Raw genomic sequence first — 15,995 nt, 5'->3', positions numbered from 1 at the left:
TCATTCTTGGTTGTGTAAGTGAAACAGTATAAGTAATCAATAACTAGGCCCATCAAACTACACTGTATTTAGGTACCTAACCTAACCTGTGTATCAGGAATATCTCAAACAACTATTTTAGTAGAGGTGGTTAGTTTCCTCATTGCCATTCGTAGTGAAATTCCCTCATCCTTACTAATTACTACTAATTAATTGTCGAGTTATATTATAAGCATTTTCATACTGCCCAAATAGTATAGGTATATTAAGTTAAATAAACCCAAAGATTTTCCCAAACAGATCACATATTAGATTGATTCGCTCAAACGGCCTACGTCTAAAAAATTTATTGTGGGCTCTATTTGAATTCCATTTAGTTACAATATTATTGTTTATGAGTCTTATATAGTGTTAATCTAATCAATTCTTTGATCGAAGACGATTGAGCTTTCATTTTCTGAAATGATTTTGACCTTATGACCTAACTATTGTGAATTTATATTTAATTTTAAACTATTATGAACTATTGTGAATTTATATTTAATTTTGAATTATTATGAATTATTTAATTTTGGACATATTTTTTGACTATCATATAACTATTAATTGTGAACATATATTTATTTTAATTTAATTTTTTGAACCACTGAAAATAAAATATTTTATAGTACCAATATTCTGCCTGTTTCATTTCTTTTGTTCAAAATACAATAACCGTACCGCCTTCCCGCATTCTCTTGGAAGACATTAAATTTTATCATAAAATATTAAAATTTTACTCGTAAAGTTCTTGAATATTAATTGTTATCAACATCTGTGACATTACATGTTTTGGCAGAAAAATACAGGTTTTAAAAGTATGCATAGGTAATGTAAACATTTTTAATGGAACTTTTCTACTATATCAATAAGCGTATGGTTTTATCATATTTTGTAAAATGTTTTTCCGCAATATATAATGCGTAGTACAATATAATATCGTTTGGTGAACATTTTCAAAATATTTTTACTAAAAACATATTTATGAAAATATTAAAAATTACTACTATAATTATTATAAAATAAATAGACATGTATCAATTATGAAGTCTAATATCTGTATTTTCTATGCATCTTCAGCTAATATATCTTGCAAAAATATTTAAGTCCTCATCATTATCAATAAATTTTAAAACATAATTATAATATACTCAGCACTACCTACGAACAACTTATGTTGCTCGATTACATATAATACTGTTAATTATGTATTGTTTCGGCAGCATTATATCACACATGTCACAGAATTCAATTTTACTTTTCCAAAAATTTGATGAACGGCTGTTTTTAATTTATAAACCATTTTCAAAAGTTGTTAAGTTACTGCTGCGTCAATGACCAATAACACTCCGTAGAACTTAGACAACCTAACATTTTTAATTGCCAGTTATTAATCATTGACGGAACTTGGTTTGTTTATTGTAAAAGATATTTTTGAAAAAACTGATGCTAACTTCACATCAACAGCTAATTTTTGTACAGTATAATAAAGAAATAAGGTTGTATATCAATGTTAGTGTTAGGTACTTCGATAAATCACTAAAATGCGGAATCAATTATTATGCATATAATTAAAATATGCATTATAAATTATAATAAAAACTGAACAATTTAGACTACCACGTCTATTAGAAAAATATTTTTATTGGTAAAATTATTGATTAATTATATGGTTAAAAATAAATATCAATCTAAATTATATATTTATTAAAAAATGTATTAAATTTATGAAAATTATAGGTATATATATTTTTATTGAGAATAAAATTATTTTTAATATTGATTGAAAAAAAATAAACGAAAATTCCGTTTATTCGTTTTGTGTATATTTTTCTCAAGTGAATTCTGATACGAATTATTGCCAAATTAATAATGGAATTTCGTTATTTTTTTTAAATATCTTTTGCTATCCTAATAGTATATTCGTATTTTTTTTTTAAACTTGTTTGTCTTAGCCGGCGAATAATATAATATTAATAATAATAAACAATAGGCGCCCGTGCACCACTCTGCTTCCACCGGCCGACATAATTATGATTATATTTTTGTGATCGCGAATCCCCACATTTTTTCTATATTAGAATATTATTTTGTACAGGGGTGAATCGCCGCATTTATATTATTTAATTATTTGGTACAGGCGCGAATCGCCGCATCTTTATTATTATACCTATTGTTTGTACGGACCTTAATCGCCGCATTTATTCTTCTTTATTGTTTCTTATATTATTTAATTTAGTGTGTGTGTGAAAATTGTGTGTTATTTAGCATAGATAGCAGTTAGCCAGTCTGCGCTCCACAAGTTGTGAGTTTATATTTATTTATTGTTGTTTATATTTTTACCTAGTATTTTTTTATTGGTCATATCAATTATTATTGTTATCGGTTGTGCCGAACCGGCAGCTTAAAGTATACCTTTTTTATTTTGTCCAGCCAAAAGGGCCGTAGACTGTTATTATTTTATTATACTATATATTTTATCAATATTACATCTGAGTTACCATTTTATCATATAAGTTATCTATCCGTTTAGTATATAAGTTTATACACACACACATATATGCACACTGTGCAATGCACACACTACCCCACACTAGCACACACTGGTCTTGCTCGGCGACCCCTTTCGCTTCCTTTGAGTCGCTATATAGGTACCTGTATTATACACATTTACACAGGTCGGTCGGTGTGTGCGTGCGCTACGAAGTAGTTTGGTGATTAGGCGTGTGTATTATTATTATTATATGCTCTCGGCCCGTACATTTGATGTACAATGAAAATTTTTATACTGCAATTATACTAGGTATTATTATTATCTCTAGTATTACAACTCTACCTCATTAAAACAAAATAAATTATTCTTGTAAAGCTTGGAGAACAAACGCTGAAAATAGTATGGATAATTATTTACAAAAGCATTCCTATGTCTGTCATCTGTAACTTACAGTGGGGGCCCAACCATCACGAATATGTATAGCTCCATTACACCTCATAATATATGTATAGCTCATTTTTTCATATTGTTTCAAAACTTACATTAATTTAGTACGTACCTATATTGTTTTTTTCATAGTATAATATTGCATATGGGTATGTACCAACTGTTTGCTTAGCTGTTCAAACAAATAAAACCTGAAATATTACAATGTAGGTACCTATACCTATTCAAAAAACAATCATACCTATAATATTTTTTCGGAGCGAAGTTTTTTCTTGCTTTCCTAGGTTTCTGAACAATACCGAACTATGGTGTCTTATAAAGTTTTAATTATATTAACTGTACTATTTATAATAAACTGTGATTGTGATGATGAAATAAAACAAAAAGTCCAAGGTAACAACTTATAATCATTTTGTATTTAAATTGAAATATAAAACTAATATTAAGTACCTATGATATTATACAAGTATAAAAAATATATACAAGATATGATATTTACTATTTTATTTTAACCATATATTTTTTTATATTGAACGTGTTAATTGTCTTACTAAACTATTTAATGAACAATCTATAGGTACTATTGTCAGTGACTTAACCAGAAATTTGCCATAATATATAAAAAGTGTATTATATTTATAATTGTCTAATTAATTCTTAAACACACGTATGCTATGATTTAGTGTCACAAAACAATAGCCAAAGGTATTTGGAAGTCCACTAAACACCTATGTATATTATTTCGGTTCAATAAATAATTACATACATTATGTTCAGGATCATAATATTTAATAACTTCCATTTTTTTTATTTAGAATGTGTGGGTAAGATATTAAACTTGATTAATAATTAATAAATATATTTTTAATTTACTTGTACAACAAGCCTACGATATAACAGCATTTGGCTTTTATAATATTTTGAAAGATAATTTTAATCATTAATATATAACAAACATTGACTACATTCGATTATATCTTAATATTTTTCTTTAAACTACTTTTAATAATTAAATCTGCTATATTAATATATCAATATATCAATCTCTTTTCTAGTAGAAAAATAATTTTTTTAATATTAAAGAGGAAATTTCTTATCTTTTTATTTCATGGTAATTGAAAAAAAACTAAAAAAAAAAACTGGCATTTCATATGCAAAAAAAAAAAAATTATTTTGTTAAAAAAATTTAATTTTCATTATTTTTAGATGACTACAATTTGTTTCAAACCCTCATAACATTTTATCCTATAATGACACTCCAGTTTTCTCTATAGCTATTTGAAGAAACATAATGAAACATTTATTTTTAACTTCCCGTATAAATACTGACAATTTAATGATTTTCCAACTACCTACAACAAGTACGAAATTACTTGTAATTATTCTCGAACATGACATATTAAATTTCGTAAAAAATTTGTACTTAGAACGCTTTTAAACCAAAAAATGTGACTAATGATTAGTAATCTTTTTTAACTAGGTAAAATAAGAAAAACTTAAGAAACCTTGTATTAAAATTTCAAGTTTTTAATCTACATTTATAATTTATTTAAAGATAGATTACATAAATGTTTTTTTTTTTGGAAAATTTCAAGTAGGTATTTATAGTGATTCGTTTATGAGTTATATCAATATAAAATAATCGATTTTTTTGAAAACTGTTTGAAACCTTACATTTGACCTCTAAAATGCACGAACGATACCTATTCATTTTGTCATCGGAAATTTCCTGAAGTTTGAAATTGAACCGTTATTTTCACAAGTTATGCTGTACACAAAAAAATAAAACACACACTCATCATTGTAAAATCAATACATTCATCACTTCGTTCCGAATCTAAAATATACAATCTAAATATATGATATTATCATAATAATACGTAATAGTTGTCGATCATCAATAACAGCGGCGCAGCTTGGAAATGCTGGCCGTATCAATAATATTATATTGTATTAAATTAAACTGTATAGCGGTATCGTTCATGGTCACATGCAGCATCATTGCACGTACGCTTGCCACCCGCCAGGATGTTATAGACATTTGATTGACGCACAGCGTCGCGCGGATGACGCAAAGGCGTGGGAAGAGTAGATGCACGTGCACTAACCACTGACCAGCATGGACCTGCCGGTACCGCGGGAGTCCCTGGGCGATGTGTAAGGGGGTCCCGAATAGGCACATTTCAGACGTGATCCACCAGAGTTAGAGCGAGCACCTTCACGTCACTCAGTTTAATATTTATGTCTCCTGGACTTGGAATATTTTTCATAGTTTAATTAAATTAATTATTTTTACAATAAAAAACACTTGGAAATATTTCATCTGCGTTCATAATATTTCAATATCTACATCTCCCGGTTGCTCATACGTGGCACCCTACACATACAAAATAGCAACGATTTATCATTTGATTCAAATACACAAACATACTCCAGTGACTGGATTACCCAAAGATGAGGAACACTCGACGCCTACTATACATCAGAAAGTATATCCGATTTGACATATTAAGTTTATTTCTAAAAACGCTTATATAATTGGTAGCCCGTACTATTTAGCTTTACAAGAGTTTGAACAAACTTTTAGGTTGTTATTTGTTATACTTTAATTCTCATATATCAATTCTTTAAACATAATAACTAATAGTTTTAATGTTTTTAAATGTCCATTAGACACATTAAAGAGCGTTGGTTTTTCGGGTAAGTATTTGTTTTGATAACAAACATATTTTTTACAATGACGTTTGGTTAATTCAAAACTTAAACACCGTTTTTTTATAAACCATTATACCGATTATCGGATCGTCATCAGTTGGCGACTTCTCGACCCAAGTTCTCTATTCTTGTAACCATAGATATGTAACTTCAAATATGCTAAGTATATTAAAATTGTATAAATTGTATGAATAAAATCAAAATTATAAATAAATAAATATTATATTTTCGGTTAAAAATGATAAAATAATTGTACAACGATTGTATCTAATTAATTTATCGTTATTAATTCTAAGCATTAGGTTAATTGGGCGTATTATATAAAATATAATAAGTAGTATCTATATTAAAGAACATATAACTTATCATTTCTGTAGAAAAAAATTCATTTGTCAATTTTCTTATTGTACAACAATTTGGTAAGTATAATTTCAAGTTATAACCTATAATTAGTTAGTAAATTTTGAAATAATTTACATGTGATTTTGATTATCACATAACTATTAATAAAAATCAAAAGCTGATTTATACATTCTATAATTATTATGCTATTAATGATATTAATGTTATTACTGAAAAATTGTCACATTAATGACGTTTATTTTATGCATTTTCGCTGAGTCACGTAAGTGGATGATTGTCATGACTATATTTAACTATTTCAGAAGATCTACCTGAATTTCGACAACATCTCAAAAAATATACAGGTGCTAGTATATTATGTTTTGTGTACTTAATTGACTGCGCGTCGTGAATGATCGTGATTATGATACAGTACATACTACATATATGAATGAATTGCATGTATATTGTATATACTGTACAATCAATACCGTGTAATCATTTTCCTACACGAAAAATTTAATTTTAGTGAACACATTTCAATGAGATATTTATTTACATTTTGTATATATACAAATTGGTTTCTGATTAATAACCAAAATCTATTAGTCTATAAAGTTTAGTAAACTAAACAGCTATACAAGCCGATTTGTAGATTGTACATTGTCATGTAACCTGATATAAAGTTACTAAATAAACCTTATATTATAATATGATGATTATTTTATGAATTTTCGGTAATTAATGTGTGCGGTTGATCGTCATGACTATTTCATTATTTCAGAAAACCTAAGTCAATCGCAAGACACTCAAAATTATTCTGTTATTATCAATAGTAAGAGATTACAATTATGTGATTTAACTTTTGTGTTTTACACTATGTTAGCAAAACTTTATAGTCTTAATATAACATTGGATTATTATGTTGATGTCATATGTTATTATATAGTTGTAAACCTTTTATAGTACACATAACAATTCATTAAAGTAATTTTTAATACATAGTATTATAATATAAGTATACTAAGTATAGTATATAATACTTTCAAGGATGGGAATAAAAATACGAAAGTATCAATGCGGCCAACTGATTTCAATTTTCTGTTACAGAACAGTAATATACCGGCGACCGTAGGTTGCGTCCCAATGTACCTTTTTTTTATGTAAATTGCGTCTTGGGTATTTTTATGTTTAAATGGATATTACCAATTTACAACCAATATTTTCCTTCCCTTTTTATCAGACTTAGGACTGTCAACATTTCTGTTAGAATGTTGGTTTAGTTGGTATGCTTAAAAATATTTATTGTTGTATTTATTTATTATTATTTAAAACTGCATATTTTTATCGGTACTAAGCTGTTGAATTTTTCTTACTTTGTAAATTATTAACTTATAAGTCTATACAAAAGTAGATAACAATTTGAATGACAATTGCCTCACAAATACAATTTGATTAATTTGTTTTGTTTTTAATTCTTTCATTTTTTTTTTAACATAATAGCCTTCTTTTCAATTTTTATTCTATTTCTTGAGCCCTGACTTTGTAACGCTATATAACTATATAAGTATCATTTGTATGTTTTTTAAAACATCTATACATTTACAATTATTAGAGTGAGAGGAATTAAATGAATTATTTAATTTTCTATGGAAAGATTCGCAATAGTTAGTCGTGCGTAATGTCGATGATAAATATTCTGACCATATTTCTGGTGGAAAGTCAGCGTCATTTTTTATTTATAAATGAATCTAATATATAGTCTGCGAATTCTAATACTCGATCACCTTGAGGTTGTTTCGCCATAATGTCTTCAGTAAAACAGTTTTGAACATCTTGTGGATTTCAGAAGAGAAGTCCAAAAAAAGAGTTTTAAAAAATTACTTATTTCTGTGTTTTTTTTTTTTATAATCGGTACTAAGCCCTAATTGTTGAATCTTTCTGTTCCAACTTTGTCCTAGGTGGAATCTACATCTCTTTACTTGAATAGAAGACCAGACAACATTTGCAGCAGTATGTTTAGTATTTTTAAATCGACATACATTCGGACTGGGTTGAATTGCATGTCATTTTTTCTACATTCTTCTACTAAATGTTGAAATCCATAGGTATAACAGGTATAACAATTAGCTGACTTCGATGGCAGTAAAAAAATAAACAAGTGGGATAAAGTTATTTTTTAAAAACACCATGAATACTAAAGAGTCGATAAAATAATTTCGAACAACTTTTGAAAGTACCATCTACAATTAATCTCGTGTTCAAACTGCATAAAGCTTGTAAATTACGAACTGTCGAAAAACCTAATATATTTGTTTCGTTATTATTAACTAAGTAACAAAAAGTCTTCACCTTTAATTGTTTTAAATTCCATATTTTTTAAAGTCTCGTGAATTTGTGTTAATGAAGTTGGTATTTTGGTAACTTTGAACATCGAGCATTATGTATATTCTTTTTGTTAATACTTAAAACATTAAATATCATAATTTTTCAGTTCAGAATGTAAAATTAATATTAATAACGACCCCTGACTGCTTGCTCACGTATCGTCAGCTGCCGACTCCTGGGTATCCGACCCCCCCCCTGGAGTAGTAACAGTAAAATCAGTATTTAAACTCATCATAAAATTTAAAGTGCCTAGGCCATCACTTCCGACACCATCCTCGCGCCGCCTGTCTCTTATCCGTCTTGGGTCCTGATCTTCCAGAACACCGGGGGATGATCGCTTCCCCGGTGATGATTTAGTCCGCGACTGCTTATTCGTTCATCCCGAAGGTGTGGATTATATCGCAGCTACCCTGCATATCTGCAGGGCGTTCCCCTATCCGCAACCTGGGGACCCGCCCGATGGCATGCTCGTGCCTCCCGAAGGCGGGATATGGTAACTTCAACCAAACCTAACCTAACCTAACCTTACGTATGTACCTGAGAAATATCAGGCCACAACTTACGTATGTTGTTATCGGAACTTTTTTTTTTGGACGCAACTTACATTTAACGGTCATCCAAAACAGTGAGTTTAACTCAGTTAAAATTACTTTTTATGATCAACAACCAACAAAGCCATCTACTAAACATTTATTTTAAATTATACCTACTCGCTTCAAAATAGTATAAAATATCATAGTATAATGCATTCATCAAACCGATTTCATCAAAATCATTCCAACGTTGAAAATAATTTTCTAATCGTTTAAAGTTTTACTATTTTTGTAATTAAATTGTTTATTTTTTATCAAAAATGTAAATAAACATTATTAAAATTTTAATAAATTAATATTTTAATTTAGCGGTCCCTACAATAGTTTATAAGGCTATACAATTTTGTAAAATCAAAATTATAATAATAAATAATACAATATTGTATGTATTTCAATAACATTATAAATATCATTTCAATTAAAATAATAATGATATATTATACTTTATAGGTAATATTATTAAGCAATATTTCAATTGGTGTGTAACGTCACAAGACTATAGTATGTATATTTCTACATATAATTTGAAGACACAGCCATGAGCTAGTCAGGCATGTTGTTTCCAGCTTAGATGAGTTAAAATATCTATGTAAAGGTATTTTCCTGAAACATTTGAAAGTTTTTGGTTTTCTTTGAATTCCAAATCCACAAAAAACAACAATAATTTTGTGCATTATATTACAGTTAGTGTTATAAAATAATTTATTTATTTTTATACAGAACCCATTAGTCCAAAAGACTTTTGTAAACCATTTAGTGAGTATAGTATAAACAAATTAATTCAAATTAACAAATCTAATATATTGTAGTATAAATAGATAGTAGAATAGTTTATATTTATACTTGCTGACCTGTCAGACGTTGTTTTGCCATATAATTTATTTTTGATGAAATAAAAAAAAAAGGCAAATAAAAAATAAAAAATTTATTGTAATTGTGTGGGAATGTGGTATATTGGTGTATGACTGAAAGAGTAATGGAGCTCTGTGAATGATGACGGCATATAAAAATAGCAAGATACCAAATGTTCATTTTTTTAATTCATTTTTGAAATGAAACTAATTTACTGAGGGTTTTGACAAAAATATTTAGTCACGTGATCGATTGATTAGAATGAAACGCAGAAACGACACGCTTTTTATTGTTACTATAGATACAAAATTATTATTATTGTACGTGTCCAATCGTACGGACTACCCGAAGGACCACTCGGTGATGTCTGAGAGCGAATAGAATAATAATAATATTTTTACGGGGTGTGGGTAGGCAACTCAATAGCCGACGTCTTATAATAAATTGGGTAAGCAATATGATGTACACTACGAAAACGACGACGTGGACAGGAAATTATGAACAAAGGAAAGAGGATGTGACAGTTTATTTACTAGGGGAGTTTTCTGTGGTCGAATTTGTTTGGTGCAAGGTCTGACCACAGAGCTTAAAGGTTAGGTTAGGTTTTTTTTAAGCACCAATAATTTTATGCCATAATGGCGAGATAAGTATAATAAATTTCGTGCCGCATTGGCAATGGAGAAAAGTAAAAATGGTATAATAAGATAGAACCAGTTGTGAGATTATTGCGCTCAGTGTGACTTACAATAAAAAAAGATCAAAATAACAAAAAACGAATAACAACGCTACAGTAGCGGAACAGCAATAATAATTACGACAATAAAAATATAATAATAATAATAATAATAATTGCGTTGGGCGCAGAATAATATCAATGATAATAATGATAATAAATTGATAGCAAACATATTTTAAAAGAATAATAGTACGGCAAAAGCTGACCAATACTTTAACACAGAGAACATATAAACAAAGAAAATAAATAAGAAAACAAATTGTAATAATTTAACAATCAACGTAAATGACTGAGTGGTGAGCGGGAGAGACGAACGAGATTAGGTCACCGTTGTGCAGAGTAGCATTTCGATAGAGATAAGCTTTTGGCGTGAACAATTATTACATTATTATAAAAGAATTTACACTGAACATTAAATGTTATTAAATGATTCAGATTGTCATATTTATTTTAAGGAAATTGCCAAACATGCTTATAAATACATGGGATACTAGCCATATGATCATATGAAAGGCTCGATTTAAACATGTCGTAAGGCGTAAGCTATGATGGACTCGACTGTTATTCAAACATGTTGGTCACGTCACTATTTTTTTTCTCGTATCCTTAGTAAAGTAGTTTCACTTTGTATCACTTTTTTATTATCTTAACTAATAACATTCAAATAACATCTTTATAACAAATTATTAAAATTAAAAAAAAAACATTATCAGTGGAGTGATAACTCCATTATAATGAAGTGTACGATACTTTTAGTGAGCCCATATTTAGCCAACACGTAGAAACTGGATAGTTTATGCACGCTGGAACAGACCACGTATAATTGTCCGTGTACAAAACACGGTGTGCCCAAATATAAGCCAAAAACAAACATCGTTTGACTTAGAGACCAATTATTGATTGTCATTGCCAATACCAATCTAATTGGAAATTGAATACGTTTTAATTCAATTGGGACATCTGTGATAATAATAAGGATTCGTGGTAGTAATATATCTTCTCCTAGGAACTTGGCACTCAAAATACGTAATATTTAATATCGTTCCCATACTCGAATGCTAGACAAAGAAATGAATTGAATGTAAATGCTTGATGTACTTGTTGGCGTTGTCGGTCATTTGCTTTGTGAGTATCAACTACGAATTGAAGCGTGTCTTTCTTGATTTTGTTCAGATTGGACTCACACAATCTTGCCACGTTCACACGCATAATACAATCATTATCCAGGTGGGTTTGTTCGTCACTTCTATGTACTCTTCTATTTTGCTTGGCTGTAGTTTTAGTAGTTCGACGGGCCAAATCAGACCCTTGCGTCTTGCTGGCATTGCTTACACATAAACCGATCAAATTATTGTACTTAATGCCGGAAAGCAGTACAATGATAATATAATTGAGTTATTATATTTTATTTTCAATTTTTTTTTTTTATTCGAGCTTTTTCCGTGGAAACCCGCGGGCCACCACTTATATATAGGTATACAATTTACACATTAACAAATTTTCAAAATATCTTTCAATATATTTTTGATAAAAATAATTTTTCCCGCAAATAGATTTATAAGGAACTACTCATATTATATTTTTAAGCTTTTGATTTAAAATAAAGAACCATCTAATATTGATAATCGATATTAATTATATAAGTGTCAAAATATGATGATAGCAGATAATATAAATATTTAATACTTACAAAGGAAATACGAACAAGTAATATTGTAACAAATTTAAAGGATTATCTTTGATAAGTGTTATAACTTATAACTTATAATATCATAAATCATATAATTATATATTTTAATTTCAGGTATATTCAGTAAGTCAAAAATCTGTATTTAAATTTAAATTTCAGTATAATAACTCTAAGATTATTTATTTATAAGTCAATCTACCTTCAATAGTTTAGTAGTCAAATGATATGTTTAAACAATTAATAAGGGTAAACATTTTTCATTTAATCAATAAGTTGTATAGAATAATATACAAGGAGTATTATTAAACTGGAGAGTTATTAAATATTATTTATGGTGGAAAAACAGTGTATTTTTTACTGTAATACATTTTGCATTAAATGGATGATGATTATGAGCGAATCATGTTTAAAAGTTTACCTGCTATCACAGCAGGTCGTAAAGTTGTACATTTTTCTCTTTAACCGCTTTTATTTCGAGTATCATTTCGAAAACCGAAAAATGACGTCTTTAAAGTACCAGCTCAAAAACATGAACTTTTTTTTTATTTAAGATTTTTTATTAATACTTAAAATAAGTATCCATTTGAAGTTTTATTTATAAATGAGTAAAAATTTGAGGTAAAAACGGAACTAATAAAAAACTTTGAAATTAAACATTATACTATTATAGTATAATATACCCATTATGTGTTATAAGTAAATACTGTATATTAGGTTTGAATTTTAATAATACCTATACAATTAAATAACTATTTTTTATTTATTAACAATATTAATCTAATAGGTATTATAATAATTTAAGTGTTATACTATAGTCTATAAAACAATATAAAATAAGTAATAATATAAGTATTTATCACAAACGAATACCTACATTATTATTTATATATTAAACATATTTTCTTTTGATATATTTGAAGAGATACATTGCTATCCATATTTGAGTAGATATTATACTAAAATAAATTTGTTTTAAATAATGAATTACAATATTTTTACAACTTTTCAAATAATTCTTTGTTTGATATTGTTAACTATATTGATATATAAGTTGTTAGATGGGATCATGGATAATTCTCAGTTTTTTTTCACCTTTCGGTTTTAAAGTCTTGACTTTTAATACTAGAGATTTATGTTCCTACCAGAACTATTAATTATGTAATTAATAGTCCGATATTATTTTGTATTATATACTTGCACCTCACCCCTTACCGATATTAATAAATAAATAATGAAATTATACTAAATTTGTAGATATTCAATAATTAATAATAATTTTATTTTTGATTACATTTTAATAGCTAAGGAAGTCTCAGGTAAATGTCACAAATTTTTTTTTTAGTATTGTTATGTTTACTACACCTAATAGCTTATTCATAAGTCATAGATTTTATTTGATTAACGGTTAGTTATTCATTCCAACAATTATTATCAGCATAGAGCCACTGTGTTAGTAGAAAGTGTGAAATTTGTGTAAGCTCATACTAGTATAAAATATTTTAATAAATTTAAATTACATAATTAGATTATACTATTATGTTTATTTAATTTACTATTGTTTAGTCTACATTTAAAAATAAATAAAAGATTTTGACACAAAACCCACTTTGACTTTGTCACTATCGAAAAATAATTACATAAGACTTTAAGTACCATCTATTTATCTGGTATTATCTACATGTTATGTGCATAATTATACTATTAACCATCACGACATCCCACAAATTTAATTTATTATCTAGATTCCATTCATTGAAGAATTTTTTCCAAAACTTACCACAGACTAATGAGACGAATAAATAACAATATGACTTTAAGTCAAGGACACCATCCTATTGAATTACTTTAGAAATTTGGATTTTTTGTTAGAAATATATCTAAATGTAATGACTGCAAACTAAGCATTCATAGTTTTTTTTTTTTTTAAAATCTCACATGTATTAGGGATTAGAGAATCATGTCAAATTCTTCCTGGTAAAAGGGGTAATTCACGAATCTAGTGATCACTGATTACTAGATTCTATAATAAATTTACAATACTAAATTACCTAGATCTACTTTTATTTTCAATCCGCAGTATAGGAAGATGGACGAATCTGATCAATATTGTACATCCCACAAACTTTTTGTTTTCAACATCTATGGTAGTAACTCAGGTTAAACACTCAACTAGTGGAAAGCTAATACCTATATTTTAAATTATAAAAATAACAATATTTCCAATCTACTGTAATTCATATAGGTTACTTTAAATAAATGACTGAAAATAAGTGTTTAATTTATAATTTTTTTGTTACTTTTAGATTGCGAAGGTAACATTATTGCTATATCATGAAGTATATTTTAACCTTAATGATGTGAAACATCTGATAAAAAATAAAAACGATTGAAAAAAGAAGTGAATTAGCAAATCGAATGTCGGCTGTGCCTTTGATTATGTCAAAAGAGACGTATTTTAATGGTTTATCATAAAGAATGCAAAACGTTTTGTAGGATAAATGTAAAAGTTAAACAACCGTTAATTTATGGTGTTTAATACTCGTATTTTATTGTTTTACGAGTATTATTTGCTTATATTAAATATCAAATTCGTACTATATACCTTCCAAAACTTAAACTAATTCTAAGAAAATTGGTTGATGTTATCTTCAAATTATAACTATGATTAGTACCTGTATTATATAACCAACAGGGCATAAAATAAGTACTCTCAACAGTCTAAACAAACTTGTAATAATGGGTACTCTAATATGCAAATTTTTTTACCACAAACCTCTTATTATTTAAAAATCTGTATGTATTAGGAGATATTCATAACATTTTGTACACTAATGTAGTGCTAGTTGCTTTTAGGTCACATAAAATTTCAATGATCTCACCAATTATATTCAACAGGGAGACTATGGTCGGATTGTCAAATAAAACAAATATTAATTGAATGTTGTAGAATAATAGTAAATAATTGACAATTCTTTATTTTTAGGACAATTTAATTAAAAATGACAAGAAAATACTCAATCAAATTCTATTTTGTTAAAATAAGCATATAATTTAAATACTACTATCAAAACATTTAAAAATCCTTATAGTTAGATTAACTAATAAAAATATTCAAAAATATTAATTAGGTAAGAAATAAAAGAATACTGCATTAGTGTATCTTTGAAATTTATTTTTATTTATCATAATGTGGCCATAAAATGATTTTTTTTTTTTTTTTGACAGAAAAAATAAAAAAATCATATGGAGGCAAGTAGTATATATTTTTATACAGAGAAAGAGTTTTCATTGTATGCAACTAAAATATCTTATTCAATAAAATAACTTTTACCAGGAACGGAATTAGACATTTAATATGTTAACTAGGTACACATTTTAAAAATGTTTTAAGCTCTGTCAATAGATTTCCTATTATTCTATTTATTATTAGATTTCAATTATAATATGGCGAATGGCCATGAGCAAACTAACCACCTCTACTAAGATAGTTGTTTGAGATATTTCTGATACACAGGTTAGATTAGGTACCTAAACGCAGTGTAGTTTGATGGGCCTAGTTATTGATTACTTATACTTATACCTATACTTTTATGAGACAGAGATATATCTGTTTTGTAGGATAAATGTAAAAGTTAAACAATCGTTACGAGATATTCTTCTTCAATAATCTACAGTCGAAATAAAACATTAAAACAATTTTTCTTATTTCAATTTTATATT

The 15,995-nt window shown here is 27.5% G+C and overlaps 1 protein-coding gene across 1 annotated transcript; it reads left to right on the top strand.

The window, feature by feature from the left end:
• The first annotated feature begins 3,212 nt into the window (after positions 1-3,212).
• LOC114131727 (uncharacterized) lies at positions 3,213-14,610 on the top strand. The gene is made up of 8 exons (XM_050207235.1): positions 3,213-3,352; positions 5,633-5,659; positions 6,052-6,093; positions 6,340-6,381; positions 6,801-6,851; positions 9,448-9,498; positions 9,718-9,753; positions 14,579-14,610. The coding sequence occupies exons 1-8, from the start codon at positions 3,265-3,267 to the stop codon at positions 14,608-14,610; spliced, it is 369 nt and encodes a 122-aa protein (XP_050063192.1). The 5' UTR covers positions 3,213-3,264.
• The last annotated feature ends 1,385 nt before the right edge of the window (positions 14,611-15,995 follow it).

Source organism: Aphis gossypii, chromosome X, assembly GCF_020184175.1.
Source record: "Aphis gossypii isolate Hap1 chromosome X, ASM2018417v2, whole genome shotgun sequence".
Classification (NCBI taxonomy): domain Eukaryota; kingdom Metazoa; phylum Arthropoda; class Insecta; order Hemiptera; family Aphididae; genus Aphis; species Aphis gossypii.
Note: the sequence above shows the minus strand (reverse complement) of the source record. Positions and strands in the feature narration are given on the sequence as shown.

What these genes read in the sequence shown, in the direction of transcription:
- LOC114131727 (XM_050207235.1), top strand. Translation starts at nt 3,265, where the DNA reads ATGGTGTCTTATAAAGTTTTAATTATATTAACTGTACTATTTATAATA. An exon ending in TTATTCTGTTATTATCAATA is followed by an intron (nt 6,852 to 9,447) that starts GTAAGAGATTAC and finishes TATACTTTATAG; the next exon opens with GTAATATTATTAAGCAATAT. An exon ending in AGACTTTTGTAAACCATTTA is followed by an intron (nt 9,754 to 14,578) that starts GTGAGTATAGTA and finishes TGTTACTTTTAG; the next exon opens with ATTGCGAAGGTAACATTATT.